The following is a 27246-nucleotide window of genomic DNA, read 5'->3' as shown; positions in this document are numbered from 1 at the left end:
CCTGCATCGTAACGAAGCCTGACAACTGGTCGGATTGAACACGTCGTCAACTGGTCAAGCTACCGATTGTGAAATTTCAATATCTGTTTGCGTTTATCTGAGATGATCTTTGAACGAAAGTTTTATGGGTAGATGGTGCTGGGTTTGTTTTTGGGGGAGGAAAATGCAAACGGAAATTAAGCAAGCTGTACGAATAACAAACTTATTGATTTTTTATTGTTTCAAAATATTTGGTTTTCTTAGTAACATTTTGAAAAATAAAAGTTGGAAATTATCTTATCTTCACTATTTTAAAAATCTCTTCCTTTGAAGGCAAATCTCCCCCATTTTGAAGGCAAATCTCCCACATTGTCATGATGAGGGGTTGACAGGTCTGTCTTACCTGTATTATGTTTTAGACCAGTCACATGGTTCCTACTGGCATGAAAAGGTCTCGAAATTTAAGATCCCTCTTGAAAAGCCTTGATTTTTAGTGTCAACCTGAAAGCCTTGAAAACCACCAAAATAGCTTGAAAAGCTTTGAATTTGTACAAAATGACATAAACTTGTTAATAAAAGTAGTAAATGTACAAAACTAAAACTTATGTACCAAGGATGTTTAAGTGTGATGTATCTAAGCCATTATCATGCTAGAATACTTGCTGTACCTTAGAGAGAAATCAAAGATATCTAGAGATAGGACTAGGCAATGAAATGGTAGCTTGTGCCATCAACCATTGGTTTCCCAGTCAAATAGATAAATATAGTCCTCTTATACATAAATATATATCACTGTCTCATTATGTTACTCCTACTAAAACTTGAACATTGTTTATTTGCTCAGCCCATGCCCCAGATTGAGCACAATGCACCCGACTTCTTTTACAACATTACGGTGAAGGAGGAGGATGGGGACGGCGTCATGAACTTCGCAGAGGCAGATTCCACAGTTGGCAGGAGGGAGATCTTTATCAACAAGACCTACAAGCCCTATAAGATCATAGTGAGAGCACAGAACAGAGTGGGACAGCCATACCTCCCAGCTGAGGAAATTCGGGGTTTCTCTGGGGAAGCAGGTAGGAAATGCCACTTAGACAATGATAAAGTAAGGAGATTTCAGACTAACACCATGCACTGTGGTAAAATAACATGTTATAGAACATACACGCTCATGGCATTCAGAACTATCGCTTCAAGTGAGACAGCATTTTCAAAAGAGAACGAAATAGTTTAACAATGGATGGTTTATTTCCAGCACCAACTGTTGTCCCTGGCAACTTCGAGCTGGACCCTGACAAGAATGTGACTGCAACAAGTGCAGGTTTCCGCTGGGATCCTGTCGACACAAGCACAGAGTCCATGCAGGGAGAATACAAAGGTTACAAGGTATGTACTAAACACACATGGTCGGGGTTGGATCAAAAGACATTAAAAGATGGTACTTGTTGTTACCCTGCCTGGCGCTTGGCTTTAAGAGGCTTAAGCAAGGAATGGTCGGCTCGGACCGGTCATACTTTTTCTGAGTGGGGCATGGTATCTCAGTGGGCTGGCACTAAAAACTCGGCATGAGCCTGGACTAGTACAAGCATACGCATGCGCACGCACACACACACACGCACTTGCGCCCCCACGCACACGCACACGCACACGCACACGCACACGCACACACACACACGTCGCTATATAAGTGCAATAAGCTTGAACATGCCATTAAATCCCATTTCACCTCAGCTCATGATGTGACAGCATTTGAGATGAACAAAGAATAGTGATGGCAGTGATACATTGATTACTGTTAGGGGTCAGAACCTAAGCCTGGGGACCCCATGCAGCAGTAAGGGGCAGTAAGTGAATGTGTTGAGTAGCTGTGACGCTGTCCAAAGCAAACAGCAACCTAGAAATAATCCAGTCTTGACCACACTAGGTGAATAGATCTGATGCAGCTTTCAACAGTATTTAGGTCATAAATCAGCATATCTTCTTGATGTAAGCAAAAGTCTTAAAGTCATGCAGGTCTCAGAGCTTTATCACTGCCACAAGCACAGGCGTGGTGCTGACAAATTCAGAAACTCCATCAGAAACTGGGATTTGAACACTGCACTGAGACTTGCGGTCCCTCACACGACTGGGACACCTGTGATGTACCCCTACACTAATTAGTGGTTAATAGCATAAGCATGGCCATTGTAGTGTCATACAGTGAGCAGTCTCACACATTGTAAGAACACAATCTCCATTTTTGTCAGCCCTTTTAGATGGGGCTAGTACTTGATCGTTGGGAATGCCACAGTCTGACCCAGCTCACATCGTAAGTCACCCTTTTGCTGCTTCAGTTCTTGTTACACTTGCCGTCATGACAACCAGGATGTTGCAGACTTTGGTTGAACCATCATTTTAAACAGTTCCTTGATATATGTTTCATGTGTTTGTTAATGTATTGACCAATGAGTGACATTTTCTTCAATGACAGGTTCGTTACTGGAAGAGAGAACAGAAGGAGACGACACTGCACGAAGTGTTCATCCCCGACACAACCAAGGATGGCGCTTTACGGAGACGGAGACAAGCAGACAACAAGATGAGGGCAGAGGTGCGAAACTTGCCCTCGTACTCAGAGATAGAAGCTGATGTTGTGGTCGTCAACAACTACTTCAGCTCTGAAGGCAGCAACATCGTCAACTTCTCAACACCAGAAGGAGGTAAGGAGTTTCTGAGGCTAGGTTTCATACAACTTGTGTATGTTGTTTCTGAGTATGTTGTATAGACATTGGCAGACAGTACTAGTGAGTAGTGAGAGATAACCAGAGAGTACGTGGCTTTCTGGCTGTTTACACCTACATATTCTCTGTTTTCAGTGCCGTCAGCGGTAGAGTACCTGGATGCTCTGTACCGTGGCTCCACACACTTCCTGCTGGAGTGGGGGGAGCCCAAGGAGCCAAACGGCAATGTTACTGGCTACAGGGTTGGCTACAAGAAGAGTAAGTGATGACTACAATCAGTCTTCTGTAGATGCTACCTTTATTCTAACAGTTTGAAATACATAATGAGTCTCTTCTGTACTTCATTTAGATAAGGAAATTTGATAATTATTTGTGCTGTTTTGTCCTTCAGTACAAGGCCTGGAGGTTGGTGAGCTGGTGGTGGGTAAGACAGTGACGAAGCGGCGCGTGTTTCTAGGGGGCCTGAGCCCAGACACCGCGTACCGCGTGTACGTGTGGGGGCTGACACAGGAGGGCCAGGGGAAAGAGTACTACATCGACACACGCACAGCTGAACACACATCAGGTAAACCGAGACAGTCACCTAGAAAGGATAAGATATATGGATGATGACATTACTTTTTTACAATTATGAGCAACGTGATGTACAGTTTGGTTTGTTAGTTTGTTTGTTTGTTTGTTTGTCTAAACGTTGCTCATCCATAAACAGTAGAACACGGATATAACGAACTACAAGGGACCAGAGAAATCAGTATATCCGTTGTTCGTTATACACGTTTTCGCTCGGAAACGTCCGCCATCTTGGATCAGTTTCGTGTCTAAACTGATAGCTTTCCTCTTACTATTGCCCGCCATGATAGCATATACAAGTGATCTGACACTTGGACACAATCTCGTAATTTTTTATGTTTAATGTTTGTTTTACAGACAAGATTACATGTACTGGTAAGATTAACACAATGCAAATTAAACAAGGTTGATCCGTCACCGCTGATTGTATTGATTCGCCGCCATTGTGTTGATTCGCCACTGATTGCGTACAGCCAATTGTCAGTGACACTTGACACTGAGTGAGATTTCTCAGTTCGCTATACACGTCACTAATTAGTGATAGATGGGCTTGTCAGTGATCAGATATCAGTTCGCTGTATCCGTTAGTTCGCTGTAGAGAGTTTGTTATATACGTAATTTTATATGATATTATATAGGAGATAAATCGGGGATTTTTTAACAGTTCGTTGTATCCGTTTGTTCGCTATATCCGTGTTCGTTATATCCGTGTTCTACTGTATATCTTATCCTTACTTAGTGCTTCAATCTGGGTTCGATTCCCAACATTGGTACAACGTGTGAAGCCCATGGAATATTGCTAAAAGCGGCGTTAAACCATACTCACTCACTCTAAATGCTTCCCAAAGAAGTTAGACACCTAATCACTAGTTGTGGAATTTGGAATATATTTAGCCACAAGTTTTATGAAAGTCCGGAAGTAAAGGTCATTGGCTGATGTAAAGGAAGTCCAGAGAATATAAAAGATCAAGTGCCACTCTGATGAAATAATTGAACACAACTGTTGTTCCAACAGCATGCTGGCAATTAGAATTGTCTGGGATACTTATGCCAAGGAAGCAATCATTCTGCAATGCTTTGCGTTTTTTTACCCGTATTTAATTCATGTCACTGCATGTCTGCTTGATTTGGGAGGAAGACCCATAGTGATGCAGATTGGAGGTGTTTACCACTTTGGTGAAACCCAACTAGCACGGACTGAAGCTGCTTTAGGATGACACTTGGATTTGACGCCACAAGTTTCTGGCAGCTCTGCAGCCCAAGAGATAGTGTATTTTTCAAATACCAAAATGTATTGCAGTCAAATTTTGAACACTTTTAAAAAGACATGTACTGATCCATTTGATATGCTGTTCTTTGTCTATTGCAGCATTGTCAAATGTTGAGAATGATTTCTTCCAGACCTTGTTCGTCCGGTTGTTGACAAAGTTATGGCAGCTGCTACAGCTGTCAATGTGACATGGCGCATCCCAGACATCGATGGAAGGCCTGTGGGAGCTCGCTCGTTCCTGCAATATCGCCAACTGGGGAAGGGTGATTGGGACAGTGTTCCAGATGAAGAACATGAAGACTTCTGGCAGCAGATTGAAGGTCTGAAGGAAGCAACACCCTACCAGGTGCGCGTGGTGACGAAAACAGGGCAGTATGGCAGCGAGAGTTACCGGGAAGCCGCAAGTGACCAGCGCACATTTACAACCACGGGTGTAGGCAAGTACATTACGATACTCTCAGCTAACATAGTGTACTATAGAACAGCAACACTGATGATAGGGAGGCATATGGACTGTGTTTTAGGTGGTGTCAAGAAATGGCCAAAGAGCCTGGTGGCGTACAGTGTTGTCTAAGTATTTGTCCATGTTCTTATTAATGTCTCTTGGCTTACTACATGTGCTATAATTATCTTTAACACCATGCTTACATATTTACACATATTTCTGAAAAGTTGACATATGACAGTGCATGCGAGGGGGCAGCAGGTGCTTCCCAATGGTTTGAAGGCATATTTCACACAGCCAGGGGCATGTATGTCACATGGAACACAGTGTAGCCATTAGGAACATCATACAATGACAACATTAGTCCTGACTCTGGCGCTTTATTTCCTTGTTATATTGGGTGTTTATGAACTTGAATTGTGGAAACCTTTGCAATATCTCTGGTGATATATATACTGTAAATCTGGAAAGTTTTGCACCATTAAATTATTGCAAGTGGGTAACAAGAGCCTTAACTGCACCTGGAATGTTGTGACATCATGTCGATGAGATTACCAAAGATGAAAGTTGCTTTTGCACATGTTATGTTTTATGAGTAGGAAGCAGTGTGATGAAGAGTTAACTCAGTGTCAGTCAGTGTTTGGGTAACTACAGATGAATGTGTTGTTGTAGTTGACAAGGGAGGTCCGAGCGGCGTGCATATCTTACAATAGTGGACCCGTGAAGATTCAGCAACCCATACTTGCCGTAAAGGGTGAAAATGCTTGTCGTAAGCGGCGACTAACGGGATCGGGTGGTCAGGCTCGCTGACTTGGTTGAAGCATGTCATCGTCTCAATTGCGTGGGCCGATGCTCATGATATCAATCATACAGCTAGGGTATTGCTGAGTGTGCCGTCCAGCAACAAACCAACCAATCTTACAATAGTGTTTATATTCAAGCCTGGCGTATGTCTGGACTACTCAGTGTTATGTGAGGAGACTGACTCAGTGTGGCAGGGTAGTGAACTAGCCGGATTAGACTAGTGACTGAGTGACAGTTCATAATAAGAAAACAGGGTCTGAGGAATTATCTATTAATCCTCTTCTGCCTAGTTTGACAATGTGGGGAAGTGAATAAACGAAATATAAATCCTTACATTTTTGTTTGTTGTTGGTCTGCAAAAATAAATGTGTCATGAAACTATTGCGTGTGTGTGTCACTCACAGTTTCCGCAGTACTTTCCTTCTCGCAAAACTTTCCAGATTTACAGTATATAATGATTGTCCTTTTAATATTTGCTGAGGTACTAGCTGAGAATGAGTTGTAATATTATGACAGTTTAACAAGCTGCTATGGTCCTGTACAATAGCTTTTTCATCTGTTCACTACAAGAAGGGTGGAGGTTAATAATACTATCTTGGCATACCTTAATCAGCACCTATTTTAAGCCGAGGTTCATGAACATGTTTGTTTACAACAGATACCTTCTTTCCTGTCTTCGCTTACCTGAATGCAAACGAAACCACCAACAATTCTACTGGAGGTTTTATCAATATTTTTTTTATTCTGAACGTGGAGATTAACCAGCATGCATTGCATAACATACGTTCCATCTTTGGAGAGTCAGTCACCCATCTGCATGGCGCCATACTACTTGTGGCACCGGCCCTGTGTTTGCTGATGTTAGTGTAGTGACACATTCAACTGACATGTATTGTACCCATATAGCCTGTCAGGACTTGTTCCAGAATTAACATGATGATTGTTGCCAGGCATTTACCTGCAGCCAGTAACTACAATCTAAGAATAACAAGCAGTGTTTTTTTAGGAATTAATGACAATGTAATGACATGTGGGCCAAAAACTATGGTATATGGATGGTGCACACATTAATTCATGTAGGGTATAGAAAAGTAGTTGTTCAAACATCAAAGCTTTTGGAGAAAACTTCAACGTGTATGTTGGTATTTAGTGAAATAAATTATTTCCAGCTGTACAGAATATGTCATGTTTCTTTCTGCTTAGCTGCAACAGTCCCTGCCCTCCATTGTTGGACACTCTTGGGTAGTTGCGATAGCAGGGTTGAAAAAGCCTGGAATATTAAGGTCCTTCTTGAAAATTGAAAAGCCTTGATTTTTAGTGTCGACCTTGAGAAGCCTTGAAAATTGCCAAATTAGCTTGAAAAGCCTTGAATTTGTACAAATTGACATAAACTTGTTAATTAAAATATAATAGCACACAAAAATATGTACCAAAGATATTTCAGTGAGATTTATCACAGTGATAGATTTGTGTGCCAAAGACTCTGAAGAATTCATGACAGACTTAATTTATTCTTTTGTTAGGTAAAAAATATATCTTGTGTGATGGTCTAAGGACTAGTATATAGAATGGTGGATTTATTCTAATATTGACAGACTAAAGCTAATAACCCAACTACAAAAAGCCTTGAAAATGACAGTATCTGTATGAAAGAGCCTTGGATAGTTACCCTCTATTCCGATCTCCAGATTAACAGCATGCACATGTTGCTGTAATGGTGGCGTTGTCATCGTTCAGTTTGGACAGGTTTCTTTAGCCCCACTTTAACCCTGATGTTGGACTGTCATGTTGTTTGTTGAGTGGCACTGAGGTTCATAAGGAGGTTGCTATGTTTACAGGCGGTGTAGTAAGTAAGGACACAAATGAGGTTCTTGATAATACTGACAGTGAGGAAGGTATGTATGGAGTTTGTTTAGGAATGATAATTCCTTTTCTACAACATGCAGCAGCCAGGCTGCTGGGCATACCTTCTGTACAGATCTCTCTATGGCCTATGCCGCTGTCGCGCATGAAGTGAACGATAAAAATGTAGCAGGTTGACGTTGAATGTAAATGTTGCACTGATGCATGATCGGATTGCAGCAATCTGCCACAAAGTTGAGGTCCAATTCTCAAAGGAACTTTTTGCATGTTATTTTTCACATGAAGGCTAGGAGTCGTTAGGCCACTGATCTCTTGGTTAATGTTAGAGGACCACTCTGTATGGAAATTCTGTGCACTAGATCAATGTAAAATACTTTGTCTGAGGTATGAGAGTGAGGGAGGGGTGGAAATGGTCAGTGACATGCGGCCAGCTCACACCAAGAGCCTGTGAATAGTGTAAACACATCTTGCATCACAACAACAGAAGCTGTTTTGACCCCTTTTTTACCTGCAGAATTATTTATCATTAAGTCAATATCACAAAGCCTTTGACATCACTATTCATCATGTACCCATATCAGACCTTATTTTGATGATCATGTAGCAACTCCTACAGGAGCAAGTTCAGTGCTGTGTTTGCGTGGTCCTAGCTTTGCTGGTACATGTGTGTTAGGCTGCAGAAGCCTGTAAGTGTGTGGTGGCCCGGACGGGGGTCTGCGGCAGAGACGGCCCCGGTGCTTTCTTCTTTACAGGGTTACACAGGAGCGGTCAGGTTGAATGGGTTGACAAGTTTCTCCTTAAGTATCAAGTTTAGTATTTGCTTAGCTTTTCCTGGCTGTCATGGCTTATTGTCTGCTGATTATGATGTGGGTAGCAATTTGAAATAGAGCTGTTAATTATGAGACATACCCTATTAATGTAATACTAGGCTGTATATTCACAAGGAAGCAAGGCCTACTTAGTCAGTGGATGTTTAGAATGTTTTTTCATAAATCTTTGTATTTGACATGATGGGTTGTCAAGGATTTCTCAATGATGTTGTTTGCAACTTGGCATGTATGGTCTAATTCCTCATTTTTTGCAGTTGATATGATTATACTAATGTTTTCTGATATAGAAGTCCGACCATTCATAAGCCTTATGGTTTAGAAGATCATTTGATGTCATTTTTGTCAAATGTGTCAAAAGATCTCTAAACCCAAGGAAATCCAATAACATGCATTTTGAGTTCTTACTAATTTATGCACAAATTCCCATAAACATTAACTGTCACAAGAATGCACACATTCTTAGAAATATAAGCTTAATGGACAATATTAAGACAATGCAGTTTCTGCATGAGATTACCCTTGCTCAGACAATCTCAAAACTGTAGTATGACTTTGTAATTGAAGTATCTCAACTTTCAAATTCCTTGAGATGTATTCAAATCCTTGAACAGTCAGTTTATTTCAGTGGCCCCATGGATGTAAGTTAAACAGTCCTGTCACTGTTGACTGAGTAAAGGATTTCCTTGTTTGGATTGAATATTTTGAGATAAAACATTGTGTTCTTTTTATTTGTCACATACAACTTTGGATTCATCTAACAGCAGTTTTATTTTGTTTTCCAGCGGCCAAGAGGGCCAATGTGCTGAGTGCTGGATGGTTTATTGGAATGATGGTGGCCATAGCCATTCTGCTTCTCATCCTCATCATCGTCTGCATCATCAAGAGAAACAGGGGAGATAAATACCATGGTCAGTTTTTAGTTACTTCCCTTGGAGAACAGTATTTCCACCAGATCATTACTTTATACGGGGCGGTGACATTAATGAAATGAAGTATGAACAAAATGGCAGTCAGGTTTAATGAATTTTTACACAGAAGTGTATGCTTTGCATAATGTTTATGACTCAATAAGTATTTTTTCCTACTGTTCCTACCAGTGTCTCAAATATGTTTACTGCCAACAAGCTGATCAGTGGGTTGGTGACTTGCTCGTCTTGAAAGTGTCAGGCCTGTATTTCTCAAAATTTAAAAATCTTTGAATGAGACATCATAAATCAAGAAAACATGGTCTCTGCAACGATATGCTTCAAAACAGAAATACAGCAATTGCCTTTTGGTAGAGAGAATTGATAGATTGTAACCTCTGCTACGATTGGTAGACTTTCTAAGATGAACTTGCACTTTAACAGTTTGTAAATACGAGTAAGAACAAAATTTGATAATTTGAAGTAAATCTTTACTGGGCAGGTAGGAAAAAACTTCACCTTTCCTGACAGAAATGTTGACAACTATTCCGAACTTTGGTTCCCACTTTGTTCTAAGAATACTCTTATCATTAACATGACTTCAATGAATTGTACTTTGTCTGAACTGTCATGTGTGGTTGCAGTGCAAGAGAAGGAGCGTCTCCGTGGCAGCAACCCCGATGATGGACAGGATCACTTTAATGAGTATGCAAAGAGGTATTCCTTCCCTGTCCTGCTCTCCAGGGAGTCGATATACTGGTTGCCAACAAACGCCAGCCCATTAGTCAATGTAGTCAACATATACTGGCATAAATGGAAATATCCCCATCATGTTGCTAGACCACCTTAAGTACTGACTGGTATACTTGGAACATGTCTTTGTTTCAATTACAACATAGATAAGATTTCATATACCTCCGACATGTGTTATTTGTGTAGATCAAGTACAAGTCATCCAGTCATATGTCTACTTATGCTTATCTGGAATTTCTTCTCTAACAGTTCTAGTTATTAATTTATTAAATCATATCTGTTACTAATAATGAATGGAAAATAAATTTAATTTTGCTAAACATATGGTAGTGGCACGTTTTCCACAAATGAAAACTTTAGTCCTGAACAGCTGTGACTAATACTGGTCAACAAGATTAACCATTACCCCTACTAATATTGAGCTCTGTGATTGCCTTTACCAGCATTACCAAAATGTGTTTTCAGGAAATATTTCGGCTTCCATTTCTAAAATGTTATTCCTGATTGCATGTAGTGTTGTGTGTGATCCTGTGTCAATGTGGATGACACTGTCCCTCCTGTAACCAGTGTGTGGACTCCTGATCTGTCATCTGCTTCATCTCTCATGCTTGTCTCTCCACTCTCCACACTTTCCTCCTGACATTACTGAAGCCCCTGGGGGAGGAGCTCCGTCAGTGGACATTGACCCTGCCTCAATTACTGACATAAGTGCGGGAAACACCCAATTGTAAACATCACTCAAATTGTTGGGGAGGGACACGGAAGAAAACTTCCCCCTAGACAGATGTTGTTTGTCCACTGTCAGCTCCTGTGCCAGTCAGTATTAACCAGAATTAGCATATCATGTTGCATGGTTCATTTCTCTAATACTGTCTCTATCAATAATAATAAGTACTAATATAATGCATCAATATTTCCTGGTGAAATATTTTTCCTTTAAGCATGGATGTTATAGTATGTTTGTTTCTGGTGATCTTTGCTGTAATGTGTCCCTCTTTTTGTCTCCAGTGATGAGAACGGAGTTGGACAAAGTAATTCATTTGAGAACAACCCAGAAAAGATGCCTCTGGAGTATGACGAGACCGACAGCATGGAGGACTATGGTGATGTAGACCCAGGGAAATTTAATGAAGATGGGTCTTTTATTGGTCAGTATGGAGTTCAAAAGTCCCCCGAGCCAGCAAACGCCTCAGCTATGTCAACTCTAGTATAAGGAGCCCGGTCATCTCATTTAGATAGTATCATCGAAAGTGTGGAATTCTCAGACTGGGAGTGACCTGCCTTGATAGGTACATTGCTTATATCAAGCCAGTAAATGACAGTTTAGTTATTAAATGACATATGTACTGACACAAGTTCCCGAGGAGCTGGTCTTGTTGTACTGGCACACACTGAATTGAGGCTGGAAGTTACAAGGAGTCTTAGGTCACCAACATACCTAATGGACCACACTGGAGGACCAATGTCATCTACAAGACAAATATTGTCTTGAAGCTGTTGAATGGAAATTTACACCAATGTGAAATAAGAAGCACCACACAAAAGCCATGAAGTGCTTACATTGTGAAATAGTATGTTGTTATGAAATGCTGAAACACCTGATCAGTAAGAGGAAGAATTAAGCCAAATGATAGGTGACAAGAAGTACACTTTTGTCAGGAATAGCAGCTTTGTGCATGGACAGACAGTACCAATATTGGTGTAACGAGAGTAAATATGCGGCTCTGCTGACCTAAGAACTTCACGGTCTCTGTGGATGACTATTCATAACATCAGATCAATTGCCTTACCTATGAGGACCTATAGAGCAGATGAGTGCTGTCTGTTTTCTTCAAGAGTATTTTATCATTGGTTGCTGTAGCCACGTATCTAACTGAGTGATTCAGTTGTTGCTTCAAACGTGTGCAACTCATCATAACCCATATAATCCTCCTAGACGTAGTTGTCCCACTGTATTGTTCGTAGTAGTCCAAGATGCTGGTTGTGATGTTCCGAACTGCTTTCTCCACACCCATACACAGTGCGTAGTAGTGTCCGGCGGTCCTGTCCACACAGACCGCCGTCTGGATCCCACAGAGCTAACAGTTGGCAGGAGGAGGCCCACCTGTAGTCATGTATAGTACCCAAAACAAGTTAAACAACGCCTCATTCCTTCATAGGACTACAGTTGATCTGTCATGGCTGGTGGGTATTGCCTCACACAGCCTTCCAATTGTGGGTGTTCTTTAACTTGTTTCCTGTAATATATTCAAAGGCTATCTAGAATTTCAGATTAGAGGTACGGGAATTGAGTCCTGGTAAAGAGTGACAAATCACCTAACTTCATGACCTGGGCAAATCTCTTGATGCAAGTTTTATTCATGAGTAGGGTTAAAGATGCTGCTCCAGGTAGCTGATGAAAGTTGTGCATTCTATTGGAATCATTACCAGAAATAAACACATCAGATTTATTTTTGATGTGTTGGATGACAGCTATCATGTCCGATATTCCGACCTGTGCAGAGCTACAGATGAGGGAAACAGTCATTGTAACCATGGAGGGCCTGTAGAATGCAACTCCCAGCGCCTCACACCAACATGTTTTGATATGTTCTACAAGTTCTAGTCATGTTACTCTTGATAGTTCACATGAAGTTCTTCTCTTATCAACCCAGATAGGTCTTTGGTTGGTTGTTTTGTGTTATTTATGCTGATGTAACAATTATTGCATAATCCCGTTATTCACATCGAGTGCAAATTCAAGTAAAAACATGGCCGCAAAGTATCCGTGCAATACTGTTTAATCACTGCCGTTACGTGATCAGTTCTTCAGGATATTACCTTGAAGGTTGTAACTGCCATTATGATATAGATGTGTTTTAGCTGGGGAAAATGCCATCAATTTAGTTTGAGATTAGTGATGCATTAGTTTATTTGTGAAAGTATCTATTATGGATATTTTTTGGCAGCCTAGGCAGAAGTATGTTGAGCTTATTGCACTCTGTCTATTAGAACTTCCACTTTCTTGATTCTAAGCTTTGTAATCTACCTCTTTGATTTTGAGATTTATTGATGTGTAATTCAGTTGTAATTTCTGTCAGTGCCAAATTATTATTTATCATTTGTGAATGGTCTTCGTGAAGTTGTATTTTTGGTTTCTGGGGTATGGTTTGAGTCCTATATCAAGTGCTTACGTTGATTATCTCATTGTTGCGGAGGTAAGAGGTAGCCACGGAGACATGCTGACGGGAATTCCAATGTTTTCAAGACAGGCATACATACAAGTTGGTTTGCACCAGCAAATTACATTTGTATATTTTTATAACATTTGTTTTTGGAACATTACAAGCAATGTTTGTTATTTATGACCGAAAATGTTAATTTTGTTTTTGTTATATACCAGTGCCCAATGCAAGATCTGTATTGCTGTGTGTGTGTGTGTGCAAAGAATATTAATGTCTTGTATTCTTGTTATATCTTGAAATAAGCATTCTTTTCAGGAGATTTCCCTAACCACTTACCATCATCAAAGTACAGTGTTCAATAATTGTACTGACCAACACGCCAGTGTAAATGCTTTACTAGAGTGCTTCGTGTCCTCTGCTTGAAGTAGAGTGGTGTCCCCTTGATTTGGAGGAGCCATGTTCCATTCCCATATATATTATCAAGTGCATTTAGTGGAAATGTCCGTCGAAGGTCATTATGTAATGTGACTTTATATGCTGGAAAAAAGATCTGATATTAATATTGTCATTGATTTTGTGTCATAACCATGTCCTTGATGTGAGAATTGTGTCATCTAATTTTTATTTGAAGCTGTTCGTGTCAGATGGGACATGTCTAATTATCCGTTAGAGTTACCTACCCATTTTTCTCCATGGCTTTTATGTCTGGTATTATCATATTAATCTCTCGGTTGACACCACACATTCAACATTGTCATCCGAATCCTTCATACTACTGCTAGATCACCTTTTCATTTCATGTGGAGAAAAGCATATTCATTGGTTGCACATTTTGTTTATTTTATGTAGTATGTAAAGTAGTGCAACGTTAGCTCCAAGCATGTTAGTTGCCACTAGAAGAAGGCCTAGAGTGGAGAGACTGGCAACTCTCTGTCAGAGCTGTGTTGGCCCAATCTGGTAACATGAGGTGCAGCTGAGCTTCAACCGAACACTTGAACTGCATGTGCTGGTTTCAGTTGAAGGTGACATCAAACATATGCTGTTCAGGGGACAAGCATAGGTAACTCGTAAAGAAGTTAGATGAAAAATAGTTCCTCAATGTTTCCTGCTTGCTACAACCGTCATATGATATTTGAAAGTTGGTTTATATCTTATGATTTGGATTAATTTGGTTGCTAAGAAACAATAAGTTGCATAATGTCTTGCTTGTGGCACCATAGCATGATAAGACCTAGATAGTGCATAGCTCACATTCTGGAGAGAACTATTTATGCATAATTATAAGATACATTCCTGTGTGTTTGTGATTTTGTTCCCATTAGCACTGACTGGGTACTAATCTTCCAATTAATATATGCTAAGGTTTTTATATGATGTTTTTTTATGATACGGTTTGTCATTTTCCTGACTTTAATTATTTTTGTCAAGTTAGGGGGGAACCTTAGATTGTGATTTAAGATGGTTAAATTGTAAAATCTGGTGGTCTTGTGTACTTTTTCCCACTTTATATTCCGTGCCTTCTAATTAATTACCCTCAAGCCATTAGTTGATGGATGAAATTGTTTTCATGTTCATTAAGTTAGTGCTCTTTTCATGGGTTTGTATTTTATTTAGAAAATCTGAATTTTCACTTTCAGGTCAGGAAAAGGACAAAGCAAAGTTATTGTATTTTATTGAATGTTATGCCCCTCCCTGTATATACTTCTTGTCAATATGAATGACTTGTTGGCTGCTGAATACTTCGATATGGTCTTTGCCTAATTACACAATATCTTAATCTTGTTGGCCATTTGTCTAGAGGGGTTGTCTCAAAAGCTGTTATGTTCATTCAAATCAATTTGTCTACATTCATAAATTTCATTTGTGTAAGGGAATTCATGTAGCAGCAGATATTGCAAAACTTTTGGCATGGTAACCTTTGAGACAACTCCCTATGCAAGGAAGCAAGATTAAACATGGCTTGAACTAGTCAACACTTTCATCCCTCTATCTGGCTATTATCATCATGTTTGTATGTGCAAATCTTTTCACAGAAATCAAAACTGAATAAAAATGTGCTTGAAATGCAGTACTTCTGTGGTTATTATACCAAGATTACGTCCGTCCGTCCGAAAACTTTGTCCGCGCGATTTCTCCTAAACCATTCAGGGGATTCATCTCAAACTTAGTACGTAAATTGTATAATCTGTGTCATATGAAGGGGTGCAGTCAAAAGAAAAAAAATTGTTTTTATTAATTTTCCATTTTTTTATGAATTTTTCAAACTCTAAGTCTAACCCTATCCTAGCTATTTAATTTGTAACTACTGACACACTAGGCGGGTCGGGGGTATTAGTGAGCCACGCTCACTTTTGCACTTGTTTATAACAATCTTACCATCCTCCACAGCTGTTGACTTGAGAACATTCTACAGAAAAGGATAAAAGACATTCATTCAAAATGCCAAACTTCATGGGGTAGGTAATATAGGTTTGGGCTCAGTCCTTTATTGATGATAGAAAAAAGGGCGTTCTGGACCGGGAGTCGGGGAGAGCCGTCACAGTGGTGACCCAGCATAACACTATGCTGGCTGGCTGGCTGGCTGCCGGCCGCATGGAACTCTGGGTAGGGGAGTGGGGAGCCGTGCGTGTCAACATGTCACGCCTGCAGCCAATGAAAGCGCGCTTGAATGGACTGGTTTATCGCGTAGGGGGTAATTCACTATAACCGCGGCACTAGCTAAAGGACACGGTACGTCATTCAACAACCTGTCACCCCTTTCTATGGGGATCAATGCAAAGCAGTGTTATTATACGCGTTGTAAGTGGAGGGGGTTAGAATGAACTCTTCCTTTTGCATGAGTCGCATGTAGAAGTGTATTCAGGCAGTACAGTGATAATAGAAACATCCGTTATCCAGTGACCGTCGAAGTGTGTTGACGTGAGCTGATACAGTGGGTGAACACGCTATTCACGAGGAGATCATCACGCTGAGAAGACGTGTTTAATCCAAGTCATAACACAAAGTTGCAGCGTGAGCGCATTTATCATTTTATGAGATACTGTCAGAAGGAGAGGACATCTTTGAATATTGTCCGTCAATCGACACAGAATACCGCACAACCTATTAATGTATTAAATGAGAGTTAAATATTAATAAAAAACATGATAAAATATCTCCCTTCTAAAGTGATAATTGTACAAAAAGATTAGCTATAAGACACTAAAGTACAACCTTTATAGTATTGATTTCATTACTTGTAGGATGGAAGCTAAACAGAATTTTCTCAACCACGTGAAAACCCTATCAGACTTGGAGACATGGGCCACGATAAACAACTGTAACCATGATCCAGCTGTAAATCTAAAAAGAATTGAGCTACAAGCTGACCATGTCAGTGTCAACAAAAAGACATGTTTGTCATCTGTGCAACAAAGTGTTTTCACAGAATCGCAATCTTCTACGACATATATAAGAACAGTTCATGACAATCATAAGCATGAATGTAGTCAATGTGGCAAATCTTATGCTCGATTGGTTAGATACAAAAGCCACAATTGTCAACCAAGCCTGAAGAGACCCAGCCAGCCAACCACTACCGAGCCTGCAAGTAAACGGCCATGTGTACAGACAACAAATAACAATAATCCACCAGCCCGTTATGATACATGCAACTTTTGTGGTCATATCCGATGCTTATTACCTGGCAAGCGTTTTTGTGAGCCATGTTCAATAAATTGGCGAGAATGCAGACAGTGCCATCGCCCGCTGGCTGAGAGATTCTTTTCGAAGCGTGTTGATCAGTGTGATATAGCTGCTTACGCCGACGAGAGCGATATGAGGAGAGACGACATAACCAGATAGGTGGGTCAGCGCTGGAAGGGACGCTTGAGACGACAACACTGACACCCACTGAAGAAGACCGGCTGGACATTCTTAACTTTATGGCCAATGAAAAATTCAACATTGAGACTTTATTACATGAATTTTTCAAAGCAAAAAAAGGTATGAAATGGTTTCTGACTTTGAAAATCAAATATATCAAATATGATGAAAACAATGACAGCGTTTTGTCAGAACCCACCCTCCGAACAAGACATTTCTGGACCAATAATTACAATGTAATAGAGCCACTTTTAGCCGAAGCTTTTCAGAAATTATATGAAGACTCTCAAGAGTTTCAGGGCGAGGGGAGTGGGTGGATATTAGATCATGTTGTCCATTTAGAAGTCAACACAGTTCAATACACCCCATTGTCAGGGAGCAGTGACTTTCCCGTGTCTAAATATTTAGCAGACAAAAAAGGCCATTTTAAACATACAAAACCAGGATAAAAAATGCTTTATTTGGTCTATCTTAGCCACATTACATCCAACTGTTCATGCCAACAGAGTGAGCCATTATCAGAACTTGATCTCAATGGTATTGACATGCCAGTACCTTTATCACAAATTCCTAAGTTCGAAAAGCAAAATCAAATATCTATCAACGTATTTGGTTATGAAAAAGAAGAAGGTGTGTTCCCATTGCATATCAGTAAATTCCTCTTCCAAACAGAGGTAGATTTATTTTTGTTAAGTGAGGGGGACAAAAGGCATTTCAGTCTTATCAGAAACTTTAGTCGTCTGATGGGGGATAGGACTGAGCATCATTCCACTACCTTTTACTGCAGACGCTGTTTGCATGGGTTTATGAGACAGGATTTGCATGAAGATCACAAACCCTATTGCTTTGATCATAGCATTCAGAAAGTTAAAAAATGCCAGAAAGTGATAATGACATATGGGTTAAATTCAAGCATATTGCTAGACAACTTAAAGTCCCATTTCTTGTCTATGCTGATTTTGAATCGGTCACAAAGAAGGTTATGGGTTGTGAAGGAAGTCCAAGTCAATCCAATACCTCAATTTATCAGATACATGAACCATCGGGGTACTCATTTAAGGTTGTAAGTTCCAATCCTAGCTACAGCAAACCTGCTGTAACATACAGAGGCCCGAACTGTATCCAACAGTTCATTCAATGCCTTGTGGAGGAAGAAATGGATATTGATAAAATATATACTAGATAATGTTGTTCCAATGAACTTAATGAAAGAAGAAGAACAACAATTTGAAATGGCTACTGTTTGACATATTTGTAAAGAGGACCTTGGTCTTGACCGCGTTCGTGACCATTGTCACATCACAGGTCAATATCGTGGACCAGCACATCAACTGTATAATTTACAATTGCAATTTAGAAAGGTCAAAGGTCAAAACTTCAATAAGTTTCAACGTTTCTATATTCCCGTTGTTTTTCATAATTTGAAAGGTTACGACTCTCATCATGTCATTAAACATTTAGACAACACCTATCATGGGAGGATTGATTGTATAGCAAACAGTTTGGAAAACTACATATCTTTCTCACTAGGGAGTCTGAGATTTATTGACTCTCTCCAGTTTCTGAGTGCTCCCTTAGACAAACTAGTCAAAAACATGAACAATGATTGCAGGGATGAGTCTGGAATTCTCCACATGGTGAAGGCCAAATCTAAATTCAAACATCTAAAACAGGAAACATCTGATAATGGACAATTTGAAATTCTACTGAGAAAAGGGGTATACCCGTATGACTTCATGGCTGATGAAAGTAAATTCAACTTGGTTGAACTTCCGAAGAAGGAAGATTTTTTTAGTGCATTGACAGATAGTCATATATCCAATGCTGACTATGATCATGCCAACAAGGTGTGGGCAACTTTTCATCTGAAAAACATGGGAGAGTATCATGACGTGTATATGAAAACTGATGTTTTGCTTTTGGCTGATGTATTTGAGAATTTTAGGGCCACTTCCATGGAATTCTATGACATAGACCCTGCTCATTATTACACTTTACCCGGAATAGGATGGGATGCTATGCTTAAAATGGGAAATGTCGAGTTGTAATTGTTAACAGACTACGACATGCATCTCATGATAGAAAAGGGTCTCAGAGGAGGGATTTCAATGATTTCCAAGAAATATGCTGAAGCCAATAATCCTGAGTTTAAAACATTAGAACATAAATCAGAAAAAAACCACAAGTTATCTCATGTATTGGGATGCCAATAACCTCTATGGGTGGGCAATGTCACAACCACTGCCCGAGGACGATTTTCAGTGGGTGTCTGCCGATGACTTAGAGACATTAGACATTATGAATGTAGATGACAATGCAGATGTGGGATACATATTAGAGGTACATCTGGTGTATCCCCCAAACCTCCATGACACTTATAGTGATTATCCCCTTGCCCCTGAACCCATGGTAGTCAGTCATGTAATGCTCTCCCCTCACTCTCAAAACTTGAAAAAGGAATTGAAAATCAAAGGGAAACCTTGCAAAAAGCTACTCCCCAATTTATTTGATAAAGAAAAGTATGTCATTCACTATAGAAATTTACAGTTTTAAATATCTCAAGGATTAATGCTCGTCAAAATTCACAGAGCCATTCAATTCACTCAATCTCCCTGGTTGAAACCGTTCATTGAGTTTAATACACAGAAAAGAAAAGAAGCTAAGAATGAAATGGATAAAGCAATTTTTAAACTGCTCAACAATTCTTGTTTTGGCCGTAGCATGATGAATGTGCGCAAACATGTCAATGTTGAGCTGGTGATCTCGGCCAAGCGTCTCAAGAAACTGTGTGCTAAACCTACTTTTGAGGCTTTCAAAATTTTCAACTCTGATTTGGCTGCTGTGCATTTGAAAAAGGCTACATTAAAATTGAATCAACCACTGTATGCAGGCTTTTCTATTTTGGATCTCTCAAAAATACACATGTATGATTTTCATTATAACTTTATCATACCAAAGTACGGGGACAAGGCCCAACACTGTTTCACCGACACAGACTCATTGTGTTACCACATTGAGACAGAGAATGTTTATTTTGACATGGGAGAACATATGGAGTTGTTTGATACTTCAAACTATCATAAAACCCACCCTCTCTACTCAGAGTCTAACAAAAAAGTCCAAGGCAAGTTTAAAGATGAAGCTGAAGGTTACCCCATGGTTTCATTTTGCGGCCTTCGACCTAAATTATATTCTTATGATGTTGAAGCCCCAGAGAAAGATGAGAAAACTGATGAAATAATAGATTATGTCATCAATGAGGAACAAAGAGCCAAGGGAATTTCTAAAACTGTGATTAAGAGACAATTAAGACATGAACTGTACAACCATTGTCTCATGAAGCATACTCAATTTAGACAGATGACCCAAATTCAAGTCGTAACCATCAGCTTTATTCTGTTCAAATCAATAGAATGAGCCTTTCCCCCTTTGATGACAAAAGGTATGTCTTGGAAGATGGGGTAAACACATTAGCTCATGGACACTGTAGAATCAAGTCTTAGAAACCATTTCATTCTTTGTGTGTATGATGTATTAAGATACATTGACACAGCCATGTTATGATGTAAAAGCTTCTGTTTGAATATGATGCTACATGACTCATTGTTCATTATGTATTATACTGCTATATATGTCTTATAGCATTGTTGGAATATATTGTGCTGTAATCAATGGATATAAAATGTACTCCTATTAAAATATGATTGTTGAATAAATGTTTGAACTGTATCTGGTGCGTTTGTGTGTTTTATCAATATTTAGAGTACACAGTTGATAATAGTGTGATGTGATGATTCATCTCATATGCTAATAGAATATGATATGATTCGGTGACTTAACATTTCAACTGATAGGTAAATTCAAATAAAATACTAAAAGATTGTATCATAACTCAACTGGTATTTTTTTATATACATGACTTTATTACATATGTACAATACATATAACAATATGATATGTAGAGTCACATAATTACAGAACAGTGTTTTAATGTACAAGAGTTTAATTATTATTAAATATCCTCATCATCATTATCATTATCTTGGTCATCATCATATTGGTTGACCAGTTCTAAATCTTCGGCCAGTGACATGTCCACATGTGAGAGGATATCTTTGACCACTGGTTTCATCCATTTCATTGCCATCCATGTCAGGGTCTAACAGTTTCATTTTCTCTAGAATAGGTTTGAAGAGAGGTCCGTTTCCAAAGTAGCCTATATATCTAATGGCTTCAGGAGTCTTTCAAGGAAAGTAGTTTTCCAGCACTTCGTCAATTTCTTTTCAATCCATCTCTCACTCTTCCCTTCATCATCATACTCTACTATCTTCTTCCAGATTTCTTCCTAGCACGTTTTTAGTGTTTGTTCCCACATGTATTCTAAGCCTTTCACCTCCCTCTCTTTATCAGATTCATTAGGTTTATGTGCGTCAACTGGACTCATAATATCATCATGGTGATTTGCATTATTTGCGTTATCCACTTTAGCTCATTTCTTCAAGGGTTGCCATTCAATCTCTGTTGGCTTGTGTTAGACGACCTCTCGACTACAGGCTTGTTCTCATTCCAGTTCAATGTTGGTATAGGCTTCTCTTGATCTAACCTGGCTAATATATTTGACTGTAACCTGTTTGCTTCCAGCGTGATAGTAGGTAAGTCAATGGTTAGATTTCCATATGGCTTTTGGACAGCTGATTCATATGCTGACATGAACCTATCAGAATTATTAGGATAGATGCGTCTGGCAAACAAGTGAACTTGATATCGATCCACAGGAGAGTTAAATAAAGTCACGAAATGAGAATTTCCTTCCCTCTAGGAAACAAATTTTGTAATAACAAGAAGATAATAACATTCTTGTGATGAGAGGTTCGTGTGAACAGCTGTGAGATAAGTTTGTCATCTTTAGCCTCGGCCATTAGGTCATCCAAAACAATCATATTGTTGTTTCTAGCATCCAAAAAGTCATCGTCGGTAATATTGTATGGAATTCCCTTCACAAACTTGACATGAGGTAACTGTTCACTGATTAGTTGATAGAGGGGTTGCCATTGAGTATAACACCAGATGATATTGGTAGGCTTAGGTTGACTTAACCCTTGCAATAACGTATTATATACAAATACACTCTTGCCACTCCCACTTGGACCAACGATCACTGCATTAGACGGGATTGTAAACGTGAAGGCTTCATTTGAACTTTGCTGCTGCTGCGGCGGTGGCGGTGGCGGCGGGGGCGGTGTCACAGGTGACAAACCATGAATATGTCTTTTATGACGAAGTAAGACATCTCTTCTTGAAAATGTCTTGTCACATTCTGAACATGATGTTGACTCCATGACAGTCTATATCCAACTGACACTGTTATTATACAAAGTTTTGTTTTATCATGTTTATATAACACGTTAATCTGCTGCAGAGAATATGTACACTATCATTGTAGTTCTTCTGTTTGTTTTGTACAAGATGGGACGGTTATCCATATTGGGGCCAGCTCATTGGTACGATAGTCTTGCTCCAAATGAGTGACATATGGCATTGTCTGTTCCTTATACAGCTTGCAGGTCAGCCTCTGGGTTCCAGCTGTTAAACTTTTTTGGGGGTAGCCCATCCATTTGACTAATACCTCCTTTCTGCCCGTTCTCTTCCTCTTTTTCAATACTTTCTCTATCCGCCACATAGCATCTTCAGGTTTGTGCACTTTTTGTAACTCATTCCCATAGAAACTCCCTGTCACAGGGTCATCTGCCATATCTTTCACACGATATACAGGTATACCCCCTCTATAATAGTGTCAGTAAACAATAAAATCTCCTCTGTCCATTTCTCTTGATAATCCCTTTGAAATGCATGTTTCAAATGAGACAGTCTCACTTGATCACCTAGTTTGAACTTGAATGGTTTCTTTCTTTGCCTTGGGTGATATTTAGGTTTTACAGATGTTTTCAATGGGTCAGTATATTGTTCTGTTCATACCTTAGCTTCATTCTCTGGTGTTATGTCAGTAGGCGCACACTCTTTCAATGATCTGTGAGGTCTATTGTTGTAGTCCTTTACCAAATCTTGTAAAATGTTTAAATAATGATAGGTCTGTTGGTAAGTAAAATACCTATACATGGTTGTCTTAAGAGTTCGAATAACCCGCTCAGCATATGAAGCTTTGTTTTGATTCTGTGTCACATAATAAGCGATGCCTTTTTGTTTAAAAAAAGGATTTTACTTTCCTGTTGTTAAACTCACCCCCTTTATCTGATCGAATAATATTAGGTAAATCTGCCTGAACAAATATCTTTTTCAAAGCTTTGATGACACTATCAGGGGTTTAATTTTTCAATGGTTCAACCAACAAATACCGAGTAAAAATGTTAATTACAATGAGCAAATATTTAAACCCATCATTGTCTGCAGCGATATTAGATACATCTGCTAAGTCTATATCCCATCTGTCATTCAGTCCAGTAGCCACGACTCTATTCCTTTTGAATTTATATCTCAATGGTCGCTGTAACGTGTAAGCGTCTTGAGAAGCAAGATACTTCTTAATGTGATGTAAGCTGATATCAAATTTTCCCTCTTTCTTGACAATATGATAAAGCTTAGTTGGTCCGGAAAAGGAGCCTGGGTGTTTCGGGTCATAATATATTTTTGACAAATACACTCTCCAACCGTCTGCTGGCATGGTTACGCTTGTACTGAACCCAATTCAATGCACACACCACTTATATGTATACACTACTGCCTAGAAGTTCATTCCCCTTACACGCATGGGCAACGCGTTACGCAACTAGTGTGCATCGGGTTGGTCACGCGTGTGATACCCGTGTGCAACGCGTTGCACACGGGTGTGCACCCCGTCCGCCACTCGTGTGCAACGCGTGACACACTCATTAGAGGGGGAACAAACTTTTGACCAAAGAAGGACCCGTCTTAAGCTGAACCTGGAGGTGGTAACAAGGAGAGAAAATTTTGTTATCCTGACGAAAAATGATAATGCACATGTATTTCCTAATGTCTCCTTTCTTTATGTGATTTTGTGGGAATAACATGAATACTGTTGTGATCAAATAGATGTGTTTTGTTTTATACGACCATTGCTTCTAAATCCGATGGTGTTAAGAGAATACATGGTCCTGGAACATGTTATTGCAATTGAAATGCTTTTATTGTGATTTGACATTAACCGTCTGTAGTACTACTTTCAGTGATAATATGTAAGAGGTTTGGCGGCGCATTGTTTTTATTGGACCCTAATTACTTTATGATGACTTGGACTCTTTATCACAGCTCCATAGCCGTGAGGCTGGAAAAGAGCAGCATGTAATTAATGAGGGTGGGTTATATCATTGAGGATACACTTGAGGGAGAGAATACTAATTACCGTACTACAGGAAGAGACCTGTAGACGTAAGCGCGGGGTTGTGTTTTAGCTGGCCGTTCGATAATGGCCGCCAGGAGAAGTGAGCTTTGACTGCGTCATCTAAAATAAATGATAAGATACAGCAGTGTTATTTTCACGATCTGTTGAATAAACTCCCAGTGCAACGGTCAATGGATCTTCTACTTGATCCTTGATACATCATTTTGGCATTCACAATATATAGTATTTCAACGTACAAAAGAGCACTGATCTAAAGCAATTCCGCGGGAGTAGTTGTTACCTGTGCATTACTGTATTTTCTCAGTGAGTACCCGGATGATATAGCAGAAATCTAGACTTGTTCGCGACCTGTGCTCGCCATTCGTAAGCGCATTTTTATTGAAAGTAGAAGGACATATGGTCACACTGATCAACAAAAATGAAATACAGTTTTTGAAATGTAGGTATATTTGTGGGGAGCATCGGTAATGGTGATGCAGTTTTGATAAGTCACTTGCTTCGTAATTGTGCGATCTTTGTGTACACTATTTTGACTTGCAACACAAAGTAAATATTTCATCTGCACATTGCTTATTTTACCGTGTGTATATGTTTACATTCAAAATGTAAACAGATTTCACTAAGGAAATGTATTAAACGCCTAAATATTCAGCTTATTTTACAAATTAACTGAAAAATATGTCCATCTTTATTAATATGATAACGAATTCCAAATATTTGTTTATGTTTAATATCATCACCAAGTACAGTTCTGTATTGTTTGGCTTCTTTTCTTAGCATAATTAATATATTGTGATGTGTTTAAGCTCTTTTGGTCGTCTTTATCATTTTTAGTCAGTCGGTTAAATAAATGAATGGATTATTCAGTCAATTTGTAAAATGACTGAAATATTTAGATATTTAATAAATTGCCTGAGTGAATCATATTTTACACATTGACTGTAACATATACACGCTTACAAAAGAAAATACTTGTGAAAACAACGTCTATCGCGCATCGAAAAACTTCCCAACCAAACGGAAAGGAACAAGAATGATTCTGTTCAAAGCTGCAGCGAATGAATGAAAACAAAATGCAGATATCATTATTACAACCTACCAAAGTTATAATGTATCCGGGAATATCAACATAAAGGAACAATATCCATTGCGTCTGCAGCTGTACAAAAATACTTATTCGATGTCAAATGTCTATGTGAGAATCAAATACTTTAATAATAATTATTTGGAAACAATATTTGGAATATATATGAAATATATTACAATATTTCAATATATCGTTTTTAAACGTTATTTAAATGTATCGAATATTATAACCCGTGTCTGTTTCTTAACTGATCACTTAGTTTGTTTCAATTGTTTCACATAGGTGCCAAGTTAGCTGAGAAAGCCCACGTGACAACTATTTTTATAATGTCCACGGTTCTTAAAAACATACATTGAGTTAGATAACAATGAACAACCAGTCAGTGTATTATCGGTTACCCTTTGAACAAAGTATGTTGTTTTTACATCTGTACTTCACGCCATGATATGAGTGTATTCCCTAGGTTTAGTAACCCTACCTTCACATGTAAACACTTACTTTTGACATATCCACTGTGCAAGATAACAGTAATTAATCAATCAACATATTTCCTGTTGATCCTTTGATGTCTGGGAATGATCAGTTGATTTACAAAAAAAGTAAATCAACTGATCATACATCTCTTGCTGGGCTGCCACGTGCTTAATTCACATTCCACCTCACTTCAAACCTGGATTTAGATTAAATAATTACCCCAGGTACAAGAAAGACCAAATTTGAACCTTTATCCGGTAATCTGAGTGGTGCTACAACTGAGTATACATAATATAAATTCATTAACAGAGCAGCATGTGAATTACGACAAATACAGAAGTGTAGGGTTATACCAGAAAATGTGGATGACAACAAGGGAGTAGTAATTGTATCATCCACGCAATCCGAAATCCGCAAATGCTTTCACTCAGGGATACTTTTTTTATTATCAAACTGTAACAATCAGGGGTATTTCCAAATAACGACATCCGATGAGCTTTCGCCGTTATTTGTCTGTTTGTTTAGGCTGAAGAAATTAATTACCATGCGCCCTTTGTTGAAATCTTCATAGATCACGGGTAACCAATCAGTTTTCAAAAATGCGTAAGTTTATTTAGCTGTCCTTGCAGACTGGTAGCCCAGTCTCTTGTCACGCTCGGTTGCGTTAACGAGCAAATTGACTCACGGCAGCTAGTAAGCCCAAGCGGAAATCCAAAGGTCGTTTTACCTGAAGAATCAACCTTCATTTGCGAAATATCTACTGCTCTTAAAATCAATATTTCTCCCAATACTAAAATTCAGAACTTTCTAACCAAGGATTACCAGTTGAAACTGGTCGATGGCTGAACATTCCCAGGGAAGACAGCCAGTGTCAACTCTGTGATTCTATCGCTGTGGGAGATGAATTGCATTATTCATTCCGATGTGAAGCTTTACACCAACGGCGATATGAACTCTTAAATAAGCAATATCTTAAGTTTCCAAACATTTAAGAAAATTATGACCACTAACAGTGTAAGAAATCTAAAAGGCCTATCTAAATTCCTTAACAATGTGTACAATACAATTGGTAAATTGTATTAGTATCCACGTATCCTATTTTTATTATTTTTGTTAAATTGTACATAATAAAAATTGTAG

The 27246-nt window shown here is 39.1% G+C and overlaps 1 protein-coding gene and 1 pseudogene across 7 annotated transcripts in view; both read left to right on the top strand.

The window, feature by feature from the left end:
- LOC139445786 (neuroglian-like) overlaps positions 1-15357 on the top strand; it is a 77552-nt gene extending 62195 nt beyond the window's left edge. For 5 of the 7 annotated variants that reach the window (XM_071227007.1, XM_071227005.1, XM_071227006.1 and 2 more), the window contains 10 exons: positions 824-1055; positions 1235-1365; positions 2450-2678; positions 2835-2957; positions 3091-3264; positions 4671-4976; positions 6447-6509; positions 9264-9389; positions 10031-10103; positions 11148-15357. In XM_071227007.1, coding sequence (XP_071083108.1) covers positions 824-1055; positions 1235-1365; positions 2450-2678; positions 2835-2957; positions 3091-3264; positions 4671-4976; positions 6447-6509; positions 9264-9389; positions 10031-10103; positions 11148-11352 — 1662 coding nt within the window. In that variant the 3' untranslated portion in view covers positions 11353-15357. The remainder of the gene's footprint in view (positions 1-823; positions 1056-1234; positions 1366-2449; positions 2679-2834; positions 2958-3090; positions 3265-4670; positions 4977-6446; positions 6510-9263; positions 9390-10030; positions 10104-11147) is intronic. The other 2 variants (XM_071227008.1, XM_071227010.1) reach the window with 2 other exon arrangements.
- Positions 15358-16546: 1189 nt separating this feature from the next.
- Positions 16547-21764, top strand: LOC139446466 (uncharacterized; annotated as a pseudogene).
- Positions 21765-27246: the final 5482 nt, after the last annotated feature.

This window comes from Haliotis cracherodii, unplaced genomic scaffold, assembly GCF_022045235.1.
Source record: "Haliotis cracherodii isolate W230 unplaced genomic scaffold, xgHalCrac1.p SCAF_6, whole genome shotgun sequence".
Classification (NCBI taxonomy): Eukaryota; Metazoa; Mollusca; class Gastropoda; order Lepetellida; family Haliotidae; genus Haliotis; species Haliotis cracherodii.
Note: the sequence above shows the minus strand (reverse complement) of the source record. Positions and strands in the feature narration are given on the sequence as shown.